General features: G+C 47.5%; 2 protein-coding genes and 1 long non-coding RNA gene across 15 annotated transcripts in view; 2 read left to right on the top strand and 1 right to left on the bottom strand.

Moving 5' to 3' along the window:
* The window catches only part of MSANTD2 (Myb/SANT DNA binding domain containing 2), a 31500-nt gene extending 21434 nt beyond the window's left edge, over positions 1-10066 (top strand). For 5 of the 13 annotated variants that reach the window (XM_043451037.1, XM_043451039.1, XM_043451038.1 and 2 more), the window contains 3 exons: positions 2669-2768; positions 4449-4509; positions 8531-10066. In XM_043451037.1, the coding sequence (XP_043306972.1) occupies positions 2669-2768; positions 4449-4509; positions 8531-9383 (1014 nt within the window). In that variant the 3' untranslated portion in view covers positions 9384-10066. Of the gene's footprint in view, positions 1-2512; positions 2769-4448; positions 4511-8530 lie in introns of those variants that run through there. The other 8 variants (XR_006266333.1, XM_043451043.1, XM_043451036.1 and 5 more) reach the window with 7 other exon arrangements.
* Positions 253-16916, bottom strand: LOC122430496. The gene is made up of 3 exons (XR_006266337.1): positions 16774-16916; positions 11724-11807; positions 253-624 (listed from the first exon to the last, which is right to left on the bottom strand). It is a non-coding gene; the product is annotated as an uncharacterized LOC122430496 (long non-coding RNA).
* ESAM (endothelial cell adhesion molecule) lies at positions 14567-23330 on the top strand. The gene is made up of 7 exons (XM_043451048.1): positions 14567-14796; positions 18263-18459; positions 19759-19963; positions 20121-20276; positions 21732-21854; positions 22148-22274; positions 22497-23330. The coding sequence occupies exons 1-7, from the start codon at positions 14727-14729 to the stop codon at positions 22810-22812; spliced, it is 1194 nt and encodes a 397-aa protein (XP_043306983.1). The 5' UTR covers positions 14567-14726; the 3' UTR covers positions 22813-23330.
* Positions 23331-23335: the final 5 nt, after the last annotated feature.

Below are 23335 nucleotides of genomic sequence, written 5' to 3'. Positions count from 1 at the left end.
GAAATCTTTTTAACATTGTTTCGATACATCAAATTCCCATCTTATGGATTTAGATGTCACCAAACACTTTTCATTCAGACGCCTAGTGGATGTTTTACATTTCATCATATTACGCTATTAAAGTATATTTCAAAATTACACTGCAAAGTAAGAGGTGACAGGATCTGTTAGACTTTTTTTTGATGGAATATAAAATATATCATCTGACTGTTCTTCCATATCTAGAACCCTTAAATACTGCTGGTTTCCTTATTCATATACAGAAGAAGTGAAATGTTAAGCTCGATTAGATGGTTTCAAAGAAAGTAAATCTTCTCTGTAGTTTCCCACCAAATATAGTGTCAAAGATTGGTCGCTTTGCTCACGCCTTGGTCACATCTAAGTGTGGCACGTTCCTTCAGAGGAGTGTTAGTTTCGCTCCCTGACTTCCAAAGTGACCCTCAGTGACAGATCCATGGGGGTTCTTTGTGTGCGGAGAGCCGTGCTTCAGGCAGCCAGCAAGTAGTGAGCGCTGAGTGGTGTGGTTTCCATCTCCATTTATGGCCTTGGAAGGGTGAGAGGGACAAGGCTGGGACTCTCCATTTACGGTCCTTGGAGGAGCTGAAAAGAGCAGTTGGGGTGTTCCTGGAGGCAGAAAGTAGACATTGTGAGATAAAAATAAATTGGCAGGATATGTTTGCAATTCAAATTCCAGTTCCCGCAAGGAGGGCAGAGGGTGCCGGGTAATGGGGTATAGAACGTCACGTGAGGTCAGCTGGAGGCATTTGTCCCCTCCCATTTGAAGAGTTGCCCATGACACATTTCCCAGGTTCATTTCCGATTTGTTCCAGAAAGTTATGTGTTATGTACTTGTGAGTATCCTTTACAAAGAGGAAGAAGGAACACTTTTAAAGAGTGTGTGATCAGAAACCTCACTTCTTTAAGGCATCCTTTCAGGCACCAAAAGAAATCTCCAGAAAGGAAGAGTGAGGCAGGTGCTTATGCAGGGGACAGGCTGGCTGGTTTCAGGGTGGACGACTCTTAATTGCTGCTCTGTGTCAGAGGAAGATCGTCATGTGTGTTTTGTGTTTATTATTCTCTTTGCCTGTCTGGATTTCTGGCCTCAAGGGAGAGATCTGCAGTGTTTGACAGAGTGTCTTCCTGTAGTTTGTCAACTGAGATTTAACAGTACTGAACTTTCGAGGAGGCTCCATAAAGATTATTCAGAGTTGTTTTCTTTTGGCGAGAGTAGGTGAGGTATTGGCTTATGGAAAGTCATCTCACATTCAGGAGAAATTTACAGTCTGGCTGATGTGTGTAAATTAAGTCTAAGGTAAGCTAGTTTGGCACAGTTGAGTTTGAAAGCATTTGGAGAAAAAGAGTCTTGTCTGCCGTGAAAAGTCTCAAGAGTAAAACCCAGTAAAGTAGGAAGGAGATTAAAAGGAACGGAAGGAGGCAGAGATGGGACAGAGAATGAATATAATTAAACTAAATTTGGAACTGAGGCGCAAGGCCTGGGACTAAATCCTTGATTTATCTTTTGAAATACCATGTAAGATAGCATAAGATATACCATTAAACTAAGGAAACTGGGTTAATTATCAGAAATATTAGAAGACCATGAAGCAGGTTGAAGGGTTGTGCAAGGTAATAAAATTATACAGGTTTTGTCTGTGGATTTGCATAAGGATATGTTATTTGCTCTGTACCACGAAGCAGAAAAAGAAGTGAAATAACACCCTTCCACCTCACTTTCTGTGACCCTACCTCAGAAGAAATGATTGGCATCTCTTGTTGGTGTTTGGTTGGCAGTTTGAGTTGGTAGAATAGGCTAGTATTATCATTGGCTGATTTTTAGATGTTGGTATCAGTGTCTTGTTGTTTCTTGATGATTGAGACAGCATCTGTAGCGTTATTGATTTGGTCTCTTTTAAATTCAATTCTGGCAACTGCCCCAAAGTCAGAGTGAGTTAGTAAGGAGTATGGACTATGCAAGTAGTTTGTTTTACTAGCTAATTCGTTTAGGCAATTGTGTTAACCCTATATTCTTTCTTAATCAAGAGTAAGGAAGGGTACATTCTTTGCTTTGGGAAATTCTTCTTTCTGTCCTCCCTCCCCTCACTTTTTCCAAATTCTGGGCACAACAGCAGCTCTTCCTTTTCTGTGGCAGGTGTGCATCCTATTGGCTGGCTGGTATTTCTTGTTTTCTTTTTTTTTTTCCTTATTCTTTTAAAAATGGGGGTGGGGGGTATAAAAATATGTGTATGGGATACATGCAATAATGTTGTAATGTTTCTTGTTGTTTAATGGATAATTAATTGCAAAATAATTGTTTGAATTATAACATGTTTGAGTAAATGCTAAATTAGTCATTTTTTTTCTAATATAATAATGAATTTAAAATCTAGCATTCCTGTAACAATGTGTCTGTGTTTGTCTGTCCGTGTCTGTCTAATAGTAATTAATATCTGTGGTCCGTACCTGGAAGAGGAAGTACAGCTTTAAAGGAATAACAAAAGACTTTGTGTCTTAGACCCTTCGCAGGTGTTACAGTCGGGTGAAAGAACATGGTGTTGGGAAAAGAAAGAGCAGTTACACATTTGAACAGTTGGAACAGGTGTTTGGTCAGGGAGGATGGGATGCTCAGCCCTGCCAGCCTGTACTTATTAACAGTAGTGGCTTGTACCAGGAGCTGGAGTCAGATGGCAGCACTATGGAGGAGTATTCACAGGAGGACTGGGGAAACCACAGTCAGGATCTCCATGGCTACCCCACAGATCAGGAATTGGGTAAGAAAGCCAGTATCTGTGATACTTGCGGTGTGTGTGTGTGTGTCTACCTGTCTTCACATGTGCTCAGGTGTTTCATATCTGTAACGCCTTCTTTTACCATTCCCACTGATAGCACAGCACACGTAGCCAGTGTCTGTCTGGGGCGACTTGGGGATCCTTCGATTAGCCTTAGACTGCCAGCTGGTGCCTGGTGCCTGGGGCTCCACAAAGTCCCTAAAGACACAGAAGAATTCCTGATGCCGGGCTGCAGAGGGAAGCTCAGTGACAGGCTATGCAATTAAAAATACCCTGCACCTCTGTGTTCTAAGATGACTGCTAAGAGTATTGACTCCTGGCTCAGCTGGTATAGATATAACTGTCGTTTCCTTCCTTTATCCCCAATAATTTTCCTCCACCCCTGTTTGTAATTTGGCAAAGGTCCCTTCCCAGGCTTCAGTCTGAACAATAAATGAAGGAAAGCCTTGGTTTGAAAGGAGCTGATAATTGAACTTCATCAGGGATCATACTCCTTCCAACTTCTTAAAGGCTCACATCCCAACAATAGTTGGAATGATTTATTCACTATCTTCACATTAACTCCTGGCCATCAAATCTAAACTTGTATGGACTAATTAAGAGAGTATATATATGTAGTTGGCTTGGTTTTGTTTTTTTTTGTTTCGCAATAAATGTTCTGGTTTTAGTTTTCATAATTTGCCAGTACTAATCAAGTGTCTGCTGCAGCCTTTGTACATTCATAGCAAGTTGTGTAATGAGTGCTCACTTGTAAGTGAATGTTCTTACTCTAGTGAAGCACTCGGGCAGCCCCCAAGGAAGGATAAGTAGAATTGGCTCTATAAATATGCCTCCCCAGCTTGAGACAAAAGCCCACGGGCACTGTTTTACAGATCTCCTATGACAGAGAAATGTTGATTCAAAGGAAAAGGATTAAATGCTAGTATTGAGTTGGCCAAAACATGCATTTGGATTATTTCATAAAATTGTATGGAAAACCCAAGAGAACTTTTTGACTGACCCAATATTTCTTGCAAATGCTGTTTCTAAAAAAAAAAACAAAACTCAAATATTGAAAAAGAGAAGGAGTGACGAAAGTGGTTATACCATAAGACTAACACTATGTAAGAGAATTGATTACTGGAAGAATAAAAAGGGCAGATGCTAAGTGATCACTGCCTCTTAATTTCAAAACAGTTCTAAGGTCTCAATTACTTTGGCATCCTGTAACTCTGGTTTTGCCGGAGAGAGTTAAGTCACCCAAATCTTTGGGACAAAAAAAATATATAGAGCATATTGATCCTGATAATTGGGCTGGGGGAGAATAATTGCTCTATAAAACCTACATAGAAAATCTAAATAGAACAGAATACCTTTCATTCTCGTTCCTTTAAAAATCATGTTTGCCATGAAATTAAGCTTTAAGCTCCTAGCTAGAAATCCACTAGTGACCTTGAAGAATTTTATACTCATAGAGCTGGTTTCTGATCTTGCATATAAATGTATACATCTCATTATATATGAGTTACATCTATAAGTCTGGCATTGGACAGTGTTAGACACTAGAATTAAGTTCTCACATTGGAAAGTATGGAACAAACAGTAAACTTACAGCTACTCATCTACATAAATACATGTCACCACTTAGGAAAATATAATGTTTCCAAAACCTCTGTTTTTCAGATGAAATACCTGTCACAAAGAGAACATTAAAAATAAAACAAGAGTCTTCTGAAGAAGCACAGTAAGTAGATGTCCCCCGTTTCTAAAAAGTGTAACTACCTAAGTTTAATGTCAAAAGTCTTGCTGTAATTAGATGTGCTGTGAAAGTTAGGGGCTTCCCTGGCGGCCCAGACAGTAAAGGACGTGCTGTGCCGCCAAGGGAGCGTGTCTCCTTCTTCTTCATCTTCTTGCCCAAGTTTCCCAGGGCTTAATCCAGAAATGCTGAGAATTTTGTGTATGACGAGAAGAAAGAGATATATGAAAATAAGTGTGTTTATGGTATTTGTGTGGATATGGCATTTGGATGTTTAAATATGATATAGAGATAAGGTTTAGGGCCCAGAGATTGTCTGGGGTTAAGTGAAATGATAGTGGGGCCAGAGGAACACTTAAATTATAGCTGTCCCCAACCTTTTTGGCACCAGGGACCAGTCTTGTGGAAGATAACTTTTCCACGGACCAGGATGTACAGGATGGTTTTGGGATGATTCAAGCGCATTACATTTATTGTGCACCTTATTTCTATTATTATTACATCAGCTCCACCTCAGATCATCAGGCATTAGCTCCCAGAAGTTAGGGACCCCAGATTATAACATTCCATTTTGGGAATCAAAAAGTAAGTTCTTAGGAACTGCACGGTAGGCCAACTGATGTAACTAGAAATGAACTCAAGCTTCACAGAATTGGTGTCACCAGTATCAGACCCCCCTGAACTTTTCCCAGTTGGAACTTCAGAAATACAGCAGACAGTTCTCAGGAACTGTTTAAATAGCTGGGTCTAGTTCTCGCTGTGTTCCACAGCTGTCAAAAGCTGGTCTGAGGCTTGAGCCCAGGGAGCTTCAGGCTGAGGTCAGATCAGTGGGGCAGGAAACTGGCAGACTCTGCAGAAATGCCCAGCATGGCTGCCTCTTCTCCAAGATTCAGCTCACAGGGTGAGTGGGTCCTAAGAGGCGACTCATTTCCCAGTGTACCAGTTTCCTAAGAACTGTTCCTTATTGCTGACTTAGGGCTGTGACAGTGCCAAATATGATAACTTCATTTGGGCACTGTTTTCACTCTTAAGTTTAGATGGAATTCACCTGAACTAACTGATGGATTCTTTTACACCAGTCAGTTGTTACCATCCTTTACCCAGGAAGAAGAGTCACCACTTATTTATCAAATACCTATTGTATGTCAGGCATTGGGATACGGCAGTGAACAGAACAGACAAAAGTCTCTGCCCTCCATCCCACCTCCTTAGCCTAGTCTTCCTTGAGATCAGTAAAATATTTTAAAAGAGGACAAGGAAGAATGATAGCGTTGAACAATGATTTCTTTTTTAAAGCATCGACCCGTGCAGAAACATGGTCCTATATCTTAGCCTCACAGACACCACATCCTCAACATTAACAAAGTGACTGAGTGCCTGTGTGCACTCTGAGAAGAGGAACAGTCCCCAGAAATGCAGTGATTTCATCTGCATGGCCACTCAAGTACTTGAGTAGCTTTCTAGACAAACTAAAGTGCAGAGGGTGAGTCCAGGACAGTCGCTGGACCAAGAAAACTGACAACAAGACATTCGCTCTTTGTCAGCTTGAAAAGAAAGTAAAGGAAAGTAAGAGAATGGCTATGTGGAAGATCCCCCAGTTTGTTGCAAAAGCTCTTCTAGAAGGTTTGAGAATTTAAGAGGAAAGTGTACAATCTGTCTTCTACCAAGAAGCTGTTCACAAACCACCATTACACCCTCTTATCTTGCCTGCATTTGATTATATGTGAGTGTGGTAGTTGAGTACTTTTGTAGTTTAAACCTGTGATTGTTTGCTGCCAAGTTACCATTTAACAAACTTCAGTCTTCTGATATCAGAGTTGTGCCCTGAGAAACAAATATCTTCATTATTGATATAAATCATTTATGAAGTGTCAGTTGGAATTACTTGAATTAAGCAGCATGTGAAACAAGAATTTCCATGCATTTGTCTTATTCTGTTAACTGTCCAAATCAAAACTGAAATAATTTCTATGCTTTTGCTTCCCTTTATAAAAATATATTTTAGGACAATCTCAATTCATTATCTGGAATTTTTCTTTCTTAAAATAGAAGCTTAGTAATGAAACTTTTCCATCTGAATTCTCAGATCTTAATTCTGTGCTAAACTGTTCTTTTAAATTTGGGAGTAGGAATGTATTTTAGACAAATAGAGGAAAATATCCTTTTTTCATGTTTTTGAATCAGATCAATTCAGTTCAGTCGCTTAGTCGTATCCGACTCTGCGACCCCATGGACTGAAGCACGCCAGGCCTCCCTGTCCATCACCAGCTCCCAGAGCTTACTCAAACTCACATCCATTGTGTCGGTGATGCCATCCAACCACCTCATCCTCTGTCGTCCCCCTCTCCTCCCTTCAATCTTTCCCAGCATCAGGGTCTTTTCCGATGAGCTGGTTCTTCGAGTCAGGTGACCGCTACTAGAGTTTCAGCTTCAGCATCAGTCCTTCCAGTGAACACCCAGGACTGATCTCCTTTAGGATGGACTGGTTGGATCTCCTTGCAGTCCAAGGGACTCTCAAGAGTCTTCTCCAACACCACACTTTAAAAGCATCAATTCTTCGGCGCTCAGCTTTCTTTATAGTCCAACTCTCACATCCATACATGACTACTGGAAAAATCATAGCTGTGACTAGATGGACCTTTGTTGGTAATGTAATGTCTCTGCTTTTTAATATGCTGTTTAGGTTGGTCATAGCTTTTCTTTGAAGGAGCAAGCGTCTTTTAATTTCATGGCTGCAGTCAACCATCTGCAGTGATTCTGAAGCCCAAAAAAATAAAGTCTGACACTGTTTCCACTGTTTCCTCATCTATTTGCCATGAAGTGATGGGACCAGATGCCATGATCTTAGTTTTCTGAATGTTGAGTTTTAAGCCAACTTTGTCACTCTCTTCTTTCACTCTCATCAAGAGGCTCTTTAGTTCTTCTTCACTTTCTGCCATAAGGGTGGTGTCATCTGCGTATCTGAGGTTATTGATATTTCTCCCTGCAATCTTGATTCCAGCTTGTGCTTCATCCAGCCTGGCATTTCACATGATGTACTCTGCATATAAGTTAAATAAGCAGGGTGACAATATACAGCCTTGACATACTCCTTTCCCTGTTTGGAACCAGTCTGTTGTTCCATGCCCAGTTCTAACTGTTGCTTCTTGACCTGCATACAGATTTCTCAAGAGGCAGGTCAGGTGGTTGGTGTTCCCATCCCTTGAAGAATTTTCCTCAGTTTGTTGTGATCCACACGGTCAAAGGCTTTGGCATAGTCAATAAAGCAAATGTAGATGTTTTTCTGGAACTCTCTTGCTTTTTTGATGATCCAACAATGTTGGCAAATTGATTTCTGGTTCCTCTGAGTTTTCTAAATCCAGCTTGAACATCTGGAAGTTCACAGTTCACGTACTGCTGAAGCCTGGTTTGGAGAATTCAGATCAATAGTCGTAATCAATTTCATGTTTTCCTATGGCCAGCATGTATGGGCCAAACTTATTTAACTTTCAGAATTTCCAGGTTAGAAATTAATCTGTTCATTCTTTTAAGTGATTCTGATCACCTTTCTGAATACAGCAATCTTCACCTAATTTTGATAGGTCTAAAGGCCATCATATGCACTATTATACACACACACACCCCACACATTACTCTTGAGTTTCTGAAATCCTAGGGTCTTATGTATCAATAGTTACTAAGTGTAATACAACTAGACTATAGAATAATGGAAAGAAGTTCATCACTAGTTCCTAGAAACTTCCTAGGGGTAAGCATGTCTCAGATTTTAATACTATGATTATCTGGACCTGCACAGTCCAATGTGGTAGCCACTAGCCATCTGTGGCTATTTAAATGTAATTTTAAGTTCATTAAGAACATAATACCTCACTCACAGTAGCCACATATCAGTGCAATGGCTAACATACTGGACAGCACAGACACAGAACATTTCCACCATTGCAGAAAGTTCTGTTGGACAGTGCTCATCTAGACACCTGAGGAATCTGACTTTTATCTCTCTTTCTAGGAAAAGAGACATCATGCAGAATATTGTACAAATTTTGGAGTCAGTACAGTTGAAATGGGAACTGTTTCAGAGCTGGACAGACTTTTCAAGGCTTCACCTTTCTAATAAACTGGCCATTTTTGGAATCGGTTACAACACCCGTTGGAAAGAGGATATCCGTTACCATTACGCTGAGATCAGCTCCCAGGTGCCCCTTGGCAAGCGACTCCGGGAGTACTTCAATTCTGAGAAACCCGAGGGCCGGATCATCATGACCCGAGTGCAGAAAATGAACTGGAAGAATGTATACTACAAATTTCTGGAGATCACTATTAGCGAAGCTAGGTGCCTGGAGCTGCACATGGAAATTGACTGGATCCCCATCGCCCACTCAAAACCAACTGGTGGGAATGTGGTTCAGTATTTATTGCCAGGAGGCATTCCCAAAAGCCCGGGTCTCTATGCCATTGGCTACGAGGAGTGTATTGAGAGGCCTCCCTCCCCCCATGTCGAGCGACGTACCCTGGACCCCGGAAAGGAGGGCCGGGTTGACTTGGAAACCCTTTCAGCACAAGCCTCACTGCAGGTGGAGATAGAACCCACTCGAATTATCTATTGCTACCTCGGGATCGCTGAGGTCAGGACTCTGCAGCAATGCTTGTTTTTACATTTCCAAGCAAATACCAAAACCTTCAGCAAGGATTGGGTTGGTATAAATGGGTTTTTGTCTCAGAACTGTATTGTGGATCCCGGTGTGTCCCCCAAATCCATCTACATCAAATTTGTAGAAGTCGAGAGGGATTTTCTTTCTGCTGGCTCGTTAGTTGAGTGCCTGGAAAAAGCCATCGGGTACCCCTTAAAATATAACAACTGAATGTCATCCTTCATAAGGATCTGGGCTCTTACCTCTCTCTTCTCTACCCCTGTCCCATGACCCAGACTGTCCCTCATCCAGATGCTGCCATCGACTCTTCATGGAAACTCTTTCCACGATCGGGCCAGTACAACTAAGAAACCCTAGTAGACCTTGGGCAGAAAACACAGACCTCACCTGAAAAATGCTCATTTTGAGCAAACAAGCTACACAGCAGACTTGTGTGGTGGGTCAGCTGTTTTCTTTTTTAAAAACAACAAAAAAACAATTTTTAAATGAATTTTAGAGCCCTAATGTAAACAAATGTAGGTACATTCCATATTGGACAAAACTTATACTTTGAGTTTCATATGAAATTGAAAAATTGTATTTTTTTCACGATGTTTCATTTTTACACATCTCTATGTCTCTATATAAGTATTATTTACAACCTTGAATAAATAAGCAATAGATAATGGCAAGTAAAATCTTGAGTCACAGTGAGTAAGACTGTTTTTCAATATTACCCTTTAGCTACTATTGTATATAATTTAGTTTCCTTTTTTTTCACCAACCAAATGTTTTGCTCTTCCCAGTCAGTGTTGCCTGCAAAGCCCTCTGTTTCTGTGATGTACCAACTTTTGGTTGTGTTGCCATTTAAAACTTTTTTAAAAAAAATATTAAAGTAATTCCTGGCCTCTTGGCATTGTAGTAGTGGAGCTTTTTGTAGCGGAGTGTGGTCGCACTGGCAGTGACTGTTCTCTGACTTTACGGCAAGGGATGAACAAAACAGAGCAGGGTAGTAGCTTCACTTCCTTACTCAACTTCACTGTCTGTACCCCGCTGGCCAATGTCATTATCCGTTTTCCGAGTCCCGAAGCTCACTGGGACATTTCATTTTGTGCTACTTTTTAAAAAGCTACAAAAAAAAAAAAAAATTAAATCTACAAAAGGATATTCCTTTTGGCCCTCGGTACATAATATTTGCAAGAGACTTTCATTCCTCATCTTTATACTCAGTAATCAGAGGCAGCTCTCTCAAGAGCACAGGTGGAGGACTGACATCATACTGCCTAGAAAAGGAGAGAAGATCTAAGAGAAACGTTCATACAAAAATTTTAAGTGGTCCATAGGATAGGGAATGGTAAAGTGTTGATTCATTAGGAGGGTAACTATTATGTTCAGATCTTTTCAGAGATTTCTGTGCACTCCACATAGAGGTTAGTAAGCTCAGCTAAGAACTAGCTTACCAGTAGTGTTGTGAAGGGTTACTTTAGTCTCTAGGCAGGGATTTGTTAGATTTATTTACCTTTAATGAGTCCCCCAACATCTCTCAGGTTTTCTACTTAAGTGGTCTACAGGTCCAAGTAAGAGCTATAATTCTCCCCATTTTTCTTGAAGGTAAAATTGCATATTGATAAAAAAAATGTTTCTTGTAGCCTGAGTGGCTTTATATTAGTAATTTTTCTCATTCTGTTTGTGAAAATTGCTCAGTGGTATCCGACTCTTTGTGACCCCCATTGGCTATACAGTCCATGGAATTCTCCTGGCCAGAATACTGGAGTAGGTAGCCGTTCCTTTCTCCAGGGTATCTGCAACCCCGGAATCAAACCCAGGTCTCCCACATTGCAGGTGTGGGATACCTGCAATGTGGTATCCCACATTGGTATTAAAGATACCAGCTGAGCCACCTGGGAAGCCCTCATTCTGGCTGGTCAGTGCTTATTTATTTGTCTAATGACTAGAGTGCTTATGATCAATGAGATGACTTATTAATGTCATTTGAGGCTAGCTCTATGGAGTTGGCGGTTTCCCGACATGAGATGCTAAAATGGGTGCTAGCTCAGGGAGTGTATAAATAGTCGGGAATGTTTGAATGCAGCACATCTTGCCAGGCATAGGCTGTAGGAATGGGCCTTAGGAAGTTCTCATGAGTTAGCTCTTCTTTGGAACTCGGAATTGTCCTGAAGACCAAGGCTACATTGACCATTTTGTGGCAATAATGTCATAATATCAGTGCCAAGTGCTGCAGGAAAAAGCGTTATTGCCAGGAGTAGTACATGGCATTCCCCAAGCTGCCACTGGTCAACCCTAAAACTAACATTACACGTTTTCTCCCCATCCCAGTTCTCACTGCTGTTGGTTACGTAGCAGGGGTAGAACATTTGGGAACATTTAGAGAGGATGTTTGAGATTTACCTACTGTTACTAAGAACAGGGCACTGCCTGACCACTGTGAGCAGCATGGAGAATGTGGCGAAGGCCGATCTTGTTTGTGTTTTCACCATGTGGCTTGAGATGGATGAGGAGTCGGGGCAAGAGGACAAAGCTGAGCGTTGGGAAATGGAGACTCGAAAGTACCTTGCTGATCCTGAATGTCCATTCTTTTTGGCCGGAACAATCCAGAAAAGGGGACAGCAGGGTGTCACATAACTATGAGTATTCCTAAAAACAAAAAGTGGACTATTTAGACCTTAATGAAGCCTTATAACTGATTCCAGGGGAATGGAGACACTATATTCAAATATAAAAATCAGCATTAAAAAAAGTACTGTAGAGACTTTCCAGGCGATCCAGGATTTAAGACTTCGTCTTCCAATGCAGGGGGTGTGGGTTTGATCCCTGGTTTGGGAGCTAAGATCTCACATGCCTTGGGGCCAAAAAAATTAAAACAGAAGCAATACTGTAACAAATTCAATAAAGACTAAAAATGGTCCACATAAAAAAAAATCTTAAAAAAATATACTGTAAGAAAACCAAAAAAAAAAAAAAAAAAAAAAATATACTGTAGAGGTAAAAGATGTATGACTGGGAGAAACACTAGTGAACTACAAATCTCTTTAACATACGAACTTAGCTTGTGCAGATAACCTGTTGTGCAAGCAGCTCCCAGATCACTCACAGATCATCTTCTAATATTCCCATTTTACACAAGGGTAAAGAGAAATGTTCACCTTAAATTACTACATCTCAGCAAAAACTTCCAGGAAGTAATAGAACTGCTCTGCTAACTTCTACACTTGACCCCCTCAGGGTCAGCAGGGAAAAAAAAAAGTGGTTGGAATAGGAGATAGTGTAGAAAATTCTTCTATTGGGTGAGAACAGTGAGAGTCCTGAAAGCAGCGTTTCTGTGTCACTTGGAGAGGATCACTGACTACGAATCTTTATTTGTATTTTTACATCTTTTTTTCCCTTAAGAAACTTTTTATTGAAATAATTTGGGATTTATAAAACATTGTATAAAGAGTACAAAGTATTCCCCTATATATTCACTTGTTCCCATAATATTAATATTCTTGCCTGTAACGATGATTACTGTGGTAGTTGCCAGACAAATAATATTTGTGTCTTTACTTCTGATGTAAATTACCGGGGGTGCAAATTCTGAAAAGTTAGCTACTGAGAGTGAATGTTGAGGTTCTAACTTACGTAGCACTTGATTACAGCCTGTAAACAGATGCTTTAGTGCCCCTGAGACAACCAAGAGCTCTGTAATGCTCTTCTTGGAAGGAGTTATTTGGGATAACCTAGCCCTGACCTGGAAGTAAAGGAGGGATGTTTGCAAGAGGTGCTTTGCAATGAAGACTAAAGTTAAGAAAAAAAAAAAAAATGACTGTGATAGACTAGAAAAACTAAACCAACAGCACCCCACCACACACACACAAACACACAATCTAGTTGACCGTTTCAAGCCTGTAGCCCTTGCATAAGGGTATAAGGCTAGCAGTTACCTATTACTACTGCCTTTGCTGTCACTAAGCTGCCGAGTACTAGATTCCAGGGATTGCATGAGCAGTCTAGTGTTTGCATAGCCATTTCTCAACGCCACTGCATGGCAGGTATTTAAAGAGTAGTCACGCAGGTCATACGAGGAAGAAAGAGCTGAGAGGGTCAGTGTATTCAAAACAAAACCAAACCTTGGTGAGCGCAGGCTCAAAGACCGCCCTGAGAACCATGTGGAGTAAATGGAATCCAGGAGACCTGGCATCTTTTCTGCCCAGTCAGTTATCACCCGGAGCAGGCGACGCCAGGGATTCGTTGTTATGGTTTCTGTCCTCGGTGACCTTGACTCGGTGGTTGAGCTGTGCCGGGACGTTTGAAGCATCTTTATTTTGGCTGTCCGACAGAGAAGCCAGAACAGGTGCGTGCCCTTCTCTAAGAGAGCTGCGGCCGCCAGAGGGTGCAGAGGAGCATTTGATCGACCGGCGCGGGGAGATGGGGGCGGGGAAGGGACGGTTAAATTAAATTTCACTAGAACATGATCTAGCCCCGGGAATTAAAAGATCAGAACGCGCTGCGGGCGGGATGGGAGGCAGCGAAGACAGAGGCAGAAATAAACCGAGGGACTCCGTCCAGTCTACCTTCCCGCAGCTGCCCCCTCCTCCCCGGTCTGCCTAAGGCTTTTCAGAGTTGAGAGGGGAACTTGGCTTTCTTCTGTTTGCCGCTCAGAACCTGGGGTTCCTTGCGCCAATCGTTTCCCTGCTTGGGTTTGCTGCACAAGGTCGGAATGACCCTGGGGTCTGCCTTTTAGGGAGCCTCGGGGAACCTGCTGAGAGGTCCGATCTACGCCCGCAGGTCCTCGCATCCTGCCCCGCAGCCTACGGATCCCGCGACACCTGCAGGGATGGGCGGGGGCGGCCGCGACCGCATCCCTTCGCCGTCGCTCTCCCGGCCGGCTCCCGCGGCCAGCCCGCCGCTGGCACTGGAAAACTGATCGTTTCGGTCAGCAGGACCGCGCCCGCGCGGCCGGCACTCTGGCCCCTTCCTGCCGCCCCGACCCCCACACCGTGAGCCCCAGTGGCCCCGGGGAAACAAGGCTGAGGACGCGGTACCCGCAAGCTCCCCCAGTGGGTTAGTGGGGCGGGAACCCCAGCCGCTTAGGGTGGCCCCTGGACGTCGGACAATCCCCAAACCTCCCTTCCTTCCTGGCCCTCCTTCCTAGCTCACGCAGCGGACGGGGGAGGGTATGGCGTGGTCTGAGAGGTCAGGACCCTCTCTTCTGCCCTGGACCCCCGCGGGCTGCGAGGGCCCCACGACTCACTCGACCCCACCCTTTGTCCTGACCGGGTGGAGGCCGCCGGATCTGGCCGTCGGAGCGCGAGGATCGCCCCCCTGCGGCGGGTCACCCTGGAGCCCCGCCCGGGAGGACGGCGACCTCTCCGCCCCCTCGAATGCCCCGCCCCCCAGTCCCCGTCGGTCCCCACCCCGCCACCGGCACACACACGCAGAGACTCTGGCCAGAGCCGCCCTTGGTACCAGTGGTCCGATTCCCGCGTCCGCTCCGGCTGCCGGGCAGCCTGAACACCTGTCTGTCGGCGTGTCCCCAAGCCCGCGCCCCTGACTCCGTCGGGGCCAGGGAAGGCCATGATTTCATTGCCCGGATCTCCTGCTACCAGCTTGCTGCGGGTTTTGTTCCTGGGGCTGACTACTCTCGGTGAGTGAAAGCCTGGACATGGAGGGGACATGAGATGGGAGATGGGATGAATCCCACCCGAGGCGGGTGGTTTGGGGCGCTGATGAGGAGCTGGGTGGGACAGGATTCCCGCCTCGGCTCCTTCCCTCCCAGCACTTATACTTTCCCCTAGGCTGGGTGTCACTGGCGGGTGCTGATTTCTGTCCCCTGTGTTGGGGATCAGCCACCACTTTGGGCGCAGTGTGTTTGTGGCAGGGGAGACCGTTTGTTGGAACCATTCCTCACCCCCACTCCCCACCTCCACCCAGCAGAGCCAGATGAGCTGGGCTGCTGCAGGAGACACTGGCTAAAGAGCTTAAGGACTTAACTCCAGCCCCCTCCCAGCCCCCCACCCCACACACAAGCTGATGTACTAGAGCCCCTGGGGAGTTCCCTGGTACCCCAGCTTGACACATGCACGAACTTCACCTCAATTCCCAAGCCTGGATCCTCCCGCTGGCCCCCTCCTCCTGCTTCCTGCCCTGGGAATCAAGGGAGGTGCCCCCAAAGCTTGACCGTGAGGTCATGTAGGACACAGGAAGTGGAGGAGGGGTTCGAATGCCTAGAGGAGCAGAATTGTGACACCCCCCCCCCCTCAGAGGTCCATCACCCACCCGTTGGTTCCCTGAGCCAAAGGGACAAAGGAAATAGGAGGAGGGCCTCAGAGAGTCAGAGAGGAAGGCCACCTCCTTGGGGCAAGTGCTTGAGGCCTATGTGAAGGCCTCCAGGAGCACCCAGAAGCTGGGGTGGCCTGGTGCAACATTTGGGAGAAAAGGACCCACAGGAACGAAGCTCATTATAAACCATTTCTCATGCTGCCTCCCAGGCTTTCTTGCTATACTTCAAGGATCCCGAATGAGGGTGAAGGGTGGGTTTGTCCAGCTCAGCTTTAACTCCTCATTTCTCTCAGGCTGGAAGTCTCCAGGACATGTAAGGCTTGGAAAGAACCACAGTGATGGAGACTGAGATGGGGACCATCTAAATCTCACCCAGATGATCTTTAGCCCAATCTGTGCTGCAAGGGTGTCAAGGCAGGACCTATTAGGGTCCCCAGACAAAGTAGGACTCAAGACCAGACTGCCAGCCCCTCTAGGCTTGGTGGGCCTGCTGCAGGATCCCTCCACTTCTCAGCACCCCCTCCTCCCAACTTCAACATCCACTGTCTCTTTTCCTGCATTCTATCCTCAATTTCCCCATCCCCCTTCTTGCTGGGGAACTCTGAAGCAAGGCAGAAAAATTCAAGTTAGTGTCCAGGGCATCATCTGATCATCTGTGGCTCTCCTGCAACCCATCCTCTTTCTATCCGAGCTCTGATAACTCTGAGCTTCAGTTTTCACACCGAAGGTCCAGACTTCAGCATCCCTACCTCTCCCCACCCCTACCCCCCACCCACCACACCCCACCCCACCCCCGCTGGGGGATTGCTGAACTCTCTCTGGTCACTTGAGGGTTAAATGGTCCTCTGGATGGTCAGCACTTTGGGAGATACCGGCTCCACTGGTCTCTGCCCGCCCGGGTTCTACCCGGAGGCCCTTATGCTCCCTCGCGGCTCAGCGATGCTGCCCCTGGGGCGTGAGAAGCCCGCGGGGGGAGTTTCTCAGAGAAAGAGGGAGACTAAAAATAGTAGCCCTGGGGAGCCAGCCCAGAGCCCATTTTCGCTCTCCTTCGCTCTTGCCTGCTCCACAAGTTGGTCTGGAGAGGCCCAGAAGGGTCCCTTCCCTGCCCGGGGTTCCTTCACTCAGACCACCCGGCCCCTTTCCTCTCCCTGTGGCCCCTGGGAACAAAAAGGGCCGAAGAGTTGAGGGGTTGCTGGTCCGGGGGACACTCAGGATCAGAGCAGTGAAGCCTGGGGCCCTCTCCAGCTCCTAGCTGACCCGTGTCCAGGCCCCAGGGTGTCCAACTTACTACTGACTTACCCTGCCCACCCCCCTTTGTAAAGTGACATTATAAATGCAGGACCTGAGCGAGGGGCGCCTAGGGCGGAGGCGGCTCACTCTTCTCCTGGGACCCCAGCAGGTTTCCGGCGGGAACTGTGTCTGGCCGCTGGGAGTGAGCGGCAGGAAGGCCCGACCAGGGCCTGCGCCCCCCGCAGGCCTCTCTGGTGTCCCGGCCAGCCGGTCGGTCCTCAGCGGGCGGCGGGCTCCTTGAGGCGGACGTTGTTTTCGCCTGCAGAGCCTCCGGTCCAGCGGCGCCCTCCGCATTGTCTCCTGGCTTATCACCGGGCACAAGTTTCCTGCTCAGCCCTCAGGGACCCCGCCAGGAAATGGGGAGGGGGGTGCTAAGAAGGCCAAGGAATTGGGGTGAGGGTTCTGTAAAGACGCGCAACCAGGAAGCGGAGGGGGGTGGCGCGCATCCTGGCCGGATCCGCTCCTGGGTCCTCAGAGGCCTTCAGCCGGCCTCTAGGAGGGTGGACCGCCCGGCCTGTGCGCGGCCTTTGTCCGCTCGGCGGCCCCCTGACCACCGCGCAGAGACGGCATCTCAGACTCCAGTGCAGACCGTTGAGGCCGAGAACTCAAGGGCCTCAGCAAGAGCTGGGTGAAGGTCTAGAGCCGCCAGCATCCTCAGGCCTGGCTTCGGACAAGTCCAAGGTTATTCCCCCAAAGGACTTTTGACTGGGCCTCTCCACTGCCTCTGCAAGGGGCAGGAAGGGAGTGCCTGTGGACGCCATGAGGCAAGCTCCGATTCGGCAGTCCCCTCCCTGACACCTATACCCCCGGCCACCTCCTGAAGGACAGCCACAGGCAGATGGAAGCTCTGTGCTTGATCATTTTGTACCTGGGGACTTTCCTTCTCCTCCTAGCTCTGCAGAGGTTCCCAGCGACTTCAGAGCACCACCCCCCATCTCCCCTGGGCTCTCAAAGCGCCTTTGGGAGGTTTCCTGGGGGGAGCCCACGTGTGGAGCCCAGCAGTCACTGGGCCGCACTGGGCACTGGCCGCTCCAGACTCTGGCTCAGAGTAGTTCTGAAGCAGCCGCGGGGTTAATTGGTAAACGATTAACCCTCCCGCTCCCCTCTGCCCATCTGGTGGAGAATCTGCAGGAGATGGAAATGCTGTTGATCCTGACCCTTGTCTTTCCTTCTTGGCTCATGCCCCGGGGAAATTGCGGGAGCAAGTGGCTTAAGTAGAGTGTAGATTAAAGGTATTAAATCCGCCCTTCCTCTTGGGTGTCTTCCCCTTCTCGCTGGAAATCTGCCCCCCTCCACTTGGTGCTCTGAAATCTGTGCCTCTGAATACAAATAAATGCACAGACACGGGTCCTATCCTTGCTACAAGCCCGCGGGGCTGAGGCTGGGGAGAAGACGCGCTGATGGAATCGACCATCGCGGGATCGCAGGCCAGCGGGCCCTGGGCAGTCTTGGGAGAGACCCGGGAGAGGTTTGTCCTCAGCTGCTGCTGCGCTCGGCAGGGTCCCCGGACTCCGCGCTCACCCCCCTTCTCTCCTCCCCAGCGTCCCCCTCACGGGCCCAGCTGGAGGTGCACGTGTCCGGCAGCCTCACGAAGCTGCAGGCGGTGGAGGGAGCGGAAGTGGTGCTCTCAGCGTGGTACAGCCTGCATGGGGAGCTGTCTCCGACCAAGCCCAAGCCTTGGGAGGTGCCCACCGTGATGTGGTTCTTCCTAGAAGGGAAGGATAAGAATATGAGCCAGGTGAGGGAACGTCTGGGCAGGAGGCTAGCTACCTACTCCAGGCGGGGCTGAGGGGTGCAGAGTGGGAGAGGGTTAGGGGGAGGGAGCAGAGAGGGGTGGGGGAGTGGATTGGGAAGAGCTGGCAACGGTGGGAGGGGTGGCCAGGTATGTTAGGGAAATGCAAGCTCCGAGTCACGGTTCAAGTTTTGTTTTGATCTTGGAGGCTTCCCCCCACCCACTCATTTCTCCTTTTCCTAGGGTTCCCTAGAAACCCAGCACACCAAACACTGCCAACTGGACAAGACTTTTACTTTGCTGGGTGAGGGAGAAAGTGGGGACTGAGGATACGGGAAGCAGGAAGTTTTAGGGCAGGTGTCACACAACTTTTAAAAGTTGAGCATCTCCCTGTTTTCACATTATCTGTCCTTTGGACGTAGCCACAGGTCACAGTAAGCCCACTCCCAGATGACTATCTGCCCCCCCCACCCCTTTATAACCTCCTTGAGAGGCAAGGGTGGGTCTCTTCCTACAGTCTCTCACCAGTCCTCCTTTCCTAACATCAGAGGCAGATTTACCCAGAAACCAGTGACATGTCATTTTCAGAGCACCTTTCTTGCATGGGCTCCCTGCAAGGGCTAGGAAGAGTGTTGAGAGGGGAGTCATTTGATAAATAGGGGATGAAAGCATATGAAATATGCAAGCAACTTAGATTGCAGGAGGGGGGCTGGGATTTATACACTGGAGGGGAGGGTCTTCAAGAAAAAGGAAATTTTATAAGATATTTTTTCTTTTTGACTCTCCCCCTGCAGCCTGTTTCTTTCATACGTTCTCCCCTTGTTTATATGATCCCCTCCTGGTGGCTCAGATGGTAAAGAACCTGCATGCGATGCAGGAGACCCAGGTTCGATCCCTGAGTTGAGAAGATCCCTTGGAGAAGGGAATATCTACCCACTCCAGGATTCTTGTCTGGAGAAGTCCATGGACAGAGCAGCCTGATGGGCTGCAGTCCAGGAGATCTCAAAGACTAGGACATGACTGAGCAACTAACACACATCCATTTTTACCACTTTCTAAACACCCAAGTGGGAGATGAAGAAACAGTGTCCAGGGGAAGAGGACCTGTTCTGATGCAGAGGATTTGGGGCAGTGAGAGAGTGGCTAGGGAGACAGAGGTGGATGGGGAGCTGCTACAGGTTAGAGGGGACAGTGCAGGTTAGGGGTATTTGAGGACCCCCAGTTTGGGGGAGGGGCACTAGCTGAGCCCTGGGCACAGAGCAGGCACGTGATAATGGGGAGGTGTTGCTGCCCCCCCACCCCCAGGTGTTGGTGTACATGAATCAGGTCACAGCAACAGATGAGCCTCGAGCATCCCTGGTCTACTCCATGCCCTCCCGGAACGTGTCACTGCGGCTGCGGAACCTGCGGGAGAAAGACTCCGGGTCCTACTTCTGTTTTGTGACCTTGCAAGACAATCAAGGCACTGTTAAAGGTCAAAGCAGCAAACATTTAGAGCTCAATGTGCTGGGTGAGCGAGAGGCACCGGTGGGAGGTCAGGCAGGCCTCTCCCCCAAATGACTGAGGGAGAAGGCTGGGGGAGGGGCAGAGTGACCGAGGGTCCCTGTGTGGGAGGGGGAGCTCCTGGTCCCCTGATGTGCGTGTTTAACCTGTCTCCCCTCCCCTAGTCCCTCCAGCTCCTCCATCCTGCCATCTCCGGGGTGTGGCCCACGTGGGGACCAACGTGACTCTGAGCTGCCAGTCCCCGAGGAGTAAGCCTGCTGCCCAGTACCAGTGGGAGCGGTCACCCCCCTCCTCCCAGGTCTTCTTTGCACCTGTTTTAGGTGAGGGAACTTCCAGAGGCAACTGAGAGTGTGGCTGGGGTAGAGGAAAGATGAGGGCCAGAGGGACTGGGGTGCAAGGGGAGGCGATGCTGAAAAGCACAGTGGTGGGGGGCGGGGAAGGAGGATGTGAGGAGGGGGCTGAAGAAAGAGGCCTGCCAGGTGCAGACAGGTGCTGAAGACTATGCCACTCAAGAGACGCTGGGGCTAGAGGATCTGCCATTCACTACATGTGTGACTTTGTGACTGTCTCCTCATCTGTAAAACGGGAGTATCAATAGCCCTGAATTAGTACACCAGCTGGCTCAGTGGTAAAGAATCTGCTGGCCAGTGCAGGAGACGCAGGAGAATGGGGGTTTGATCCCTAGGTCTGGAAGGTCCTCTGGAGGAGGAAATGGCAACCCACTCCAGTATTCTTGCCTGGAGAATCCCACGGACAGAGGAGCCTGGCGGGCTACAGTCCATGGGATTGCAAAGAGTCGTACATGACTGAGCATGCACGCGTGAATACCACTATAAAAAACACTTGGAGGCAGCTGGAACTTTTTTTTTTTTCAATTTTATTAAGATTATTGATGGAACAATTTTAATATTGTATACCAGATACTTTGGAAGAATTATTCTTAATTTATCAGCTGTGGCAAAGGTATTGCAGTTATGTGGGACAGTATCCTTCTGTTTTGGAATTTCATGCTGAAATGTTTATTATAAAATGTCTTGAGAAAAAGAGAAAGAAATGAAATAAGTGTAGCAAAATGTTAGCAACTGTGGGTATATGGGTTGTCATTTTGTTCCTCCTACTTTTTATTTGACCATTTTTATTTATTTTTTTTTTCCAACTACCCCGCCCCGCCCCGCCCCAACTTGACCATTTTTATAATAAAACTTTTTTTTATTTTTTTTTTACATAGAGCTTACATAGTAGGTTTGTTGTGAGACTTTTATAAATTAGTACATGTAAAGAACTTAGTCTTTGGTGAAGAGTAAGCAGCCAATAAACTTTAACTGTTAAAATCATTAGATTATTTCATACATTCCTTTCAACACCATCAATTAGGTCATATCACCCCATTTTATAGATGAATAAACTGGGGCCCAGAGATAGCAAGTAACTTTCTTAAAGTCCCATGGCCTGTTCTGGATGCCATGTTTTCTAATTCCTCACTCAATGTTTTTTCTCTCTCACTCCTCAGAAATAAAAATAAAAATTGGGTTTCGGTTTTCTTTGGCATCACTTTCTCATTAGCCTTCTTTCAGATATCACTTGGGAACACTGAGTGGAAATGAAAAAGGATAGTGAGCTAGCAGTTTGGCAACTGACTGTCATACCTTTATCTTTCACTGGGGATTCAGATAGCTAAGTCTCCCAGAGAGTCAAAATAGACATTCCAGAGGAAGGGTGATTTTTTATGGGAAAGGGGATCGATTCTTGGACTGATGGCCAAATTGTGTCCACAGATGCCATCCATGGGTCTTTAAGCCTCAAAAACCTGTCCACTTCCATGTCTGGAGTGTACATCTGCAAGGCCCACAATGAGGTGGGCAGTGCCCAGTGCAATGTGACCCTGACTGTGAGCACAGGTCAGTGAGGGGTAAGTGTGGTCAAGGAGAAGATTGATCAGTGGTGGGGGTGGGTCAGCAAGAGAGGGGAGGAGGGCTGTCTGCTGAGGCCTCTCGTTATAACAAGACAAGGTGGTTGTCTTGGTTACGCATTTGTGCAGGTGTTTGGTCAGTGACCAGTTACTGCTTGACAATCACCTTCCTCTTAACAAAGAGAGAAACTGGGTATGGTGGCGGTGGGGCGGAGGGGCAGTGGGATTGGAAAGGACTGGGGAATGGCTGAGAGTCCGCCTCTGACAGTAAGGTTTTTCCAGGACCCAGGGCTACGGTGGTTGCCGGGGCTGTCGTGGGCACCATGGTTGGACTGGGGCTGCTGGCAGGGCTGGTGCTCTTGTACCAACGCCGGGGCAAGGCCCTAGAGGAGCCGGCCAATGATATCAAGTAAGTGTCCCTGGTCTCTGCCAAGATGAGGGCTCTCCTTGGGGATTCAGGCAGCTCCCATCTAAGGTAGGGATGGGCAGTGGCTGAGACATCACTTCTATGGGCAGATTTTAAGGGAGGAGAGTGGAGAAGAGGAGAGGCAAGAATAAGACAAAACATATGGAAACTCTCCCCTCCTCCCCCTTCCACCTTCTGACCCCTTATCACTTCTTTGATGACTAGGGAGGACGCCATCGCTCCCCGGACGCTGCCCTGGCCCAAGGGCTCAGACACAATTTCCAAGAATGGGACCCTTTCCTCTGTTACCTCTGCGCGAGCCCTCCGGCCACCCCAGGGCCCTTCCAGGCTTGGTGCATTGACCCCCACACCCAGCCTCTCCAGTCAGGTCCTGCCCTCGCCAAGGCTGCCCAGGACAGATGGGGCCCACCCTCAGCCTATACCTCCCGGCCCTGGTGGAGTCTCTTCCTCTGCTCTGAGCCGCATGGGTGCTGTCCCCGTGATGGTTCCTGCCCAGAGTCAGGCTGGGTCTCTGGTGTGATGGCCCAGCCACTCGGTGGCTGAGCCATTTGGTTCCTCTCCTTCCTGCAAGGTTCGGACACCCCTGGCACAGAGGCCTGAGATCGGGAGGGTGGCCGCCTTCTAGATCTGTAGTCCTCCACCCTCACCTTTCTTTACTATGGGAAAACTGAGCCTCAGTTGAAACCCAAGTTTCCAGGAAGTAGGAGAAGAGGAAGTCGACCTGGGATTAGGAAGCACTCCCATCCTGGGTTGTCTCTAAGTCTGCAGTGGGATGCTGCTGAAATTGCTACCGCTGCCTCCCCCCCAACCCCCAGTCAACCAGTCCTCCAGGCCCCCTTGGTCTGTACCCCACCCCACCTAACCTCATCCTTCAGTCCCCCCTCCAGCTCCTTGCATTAATATAACCTACCCTGCTGGCTTGGTTGGGTTTTGTTAGGACAGGGGATAAGGAAGATATTTTCTTCAACTAACTTGAAATGCATGATTTTGTTTTTATTTTGCCAACTTCAATAAAGATACATTGTGTTTGTATGGAAAGTGAG

This window comes from Cervus canadensis, chromosome 29, assembly GCF_019320065.1.
Source record: "Cervus canadensis isolate Bull #8, Minnesota chromosome 29, ASM1932006v1, whole genome shotgun sequence".
Taxonomy (NCBI): Eukaryota; Metazoa; Chordata; class Mammalia; order Artiodactyla; family Cervidae; genus Cervus; species Cervus canadensis.
The sequence above is the reverse complement of the archived record's forward strand: the minus strand, read 5'-3'. Positions and strand labels throughout refer to the sequence as shown.

Bases quoted from the DNA above. Each gene is read 5' to 3' on its own strand.
- ESAM (XM_043451048.1), top strand. From the start codon at position 14,727: ATGATTTCATTGCCCGGATCTCCTGCTACCAGCTTGCTGCGGGTTTTG. The intron at 19,964-20,120 runs GTGAGCGAGAGG...CCCCTCCCCTAG, and splicing joins TTTAGAGCTCAATGTGCTGG to TCCCTCCAGCTCCTCCATCC. The intron at 21,855-22,147 runs GTCAGTGAGGGG...AGGTTTTTCCAG, and splicing joins GACCCTGACTGTGAGCACAG to GACCCAGGGCTACGGTGGTT.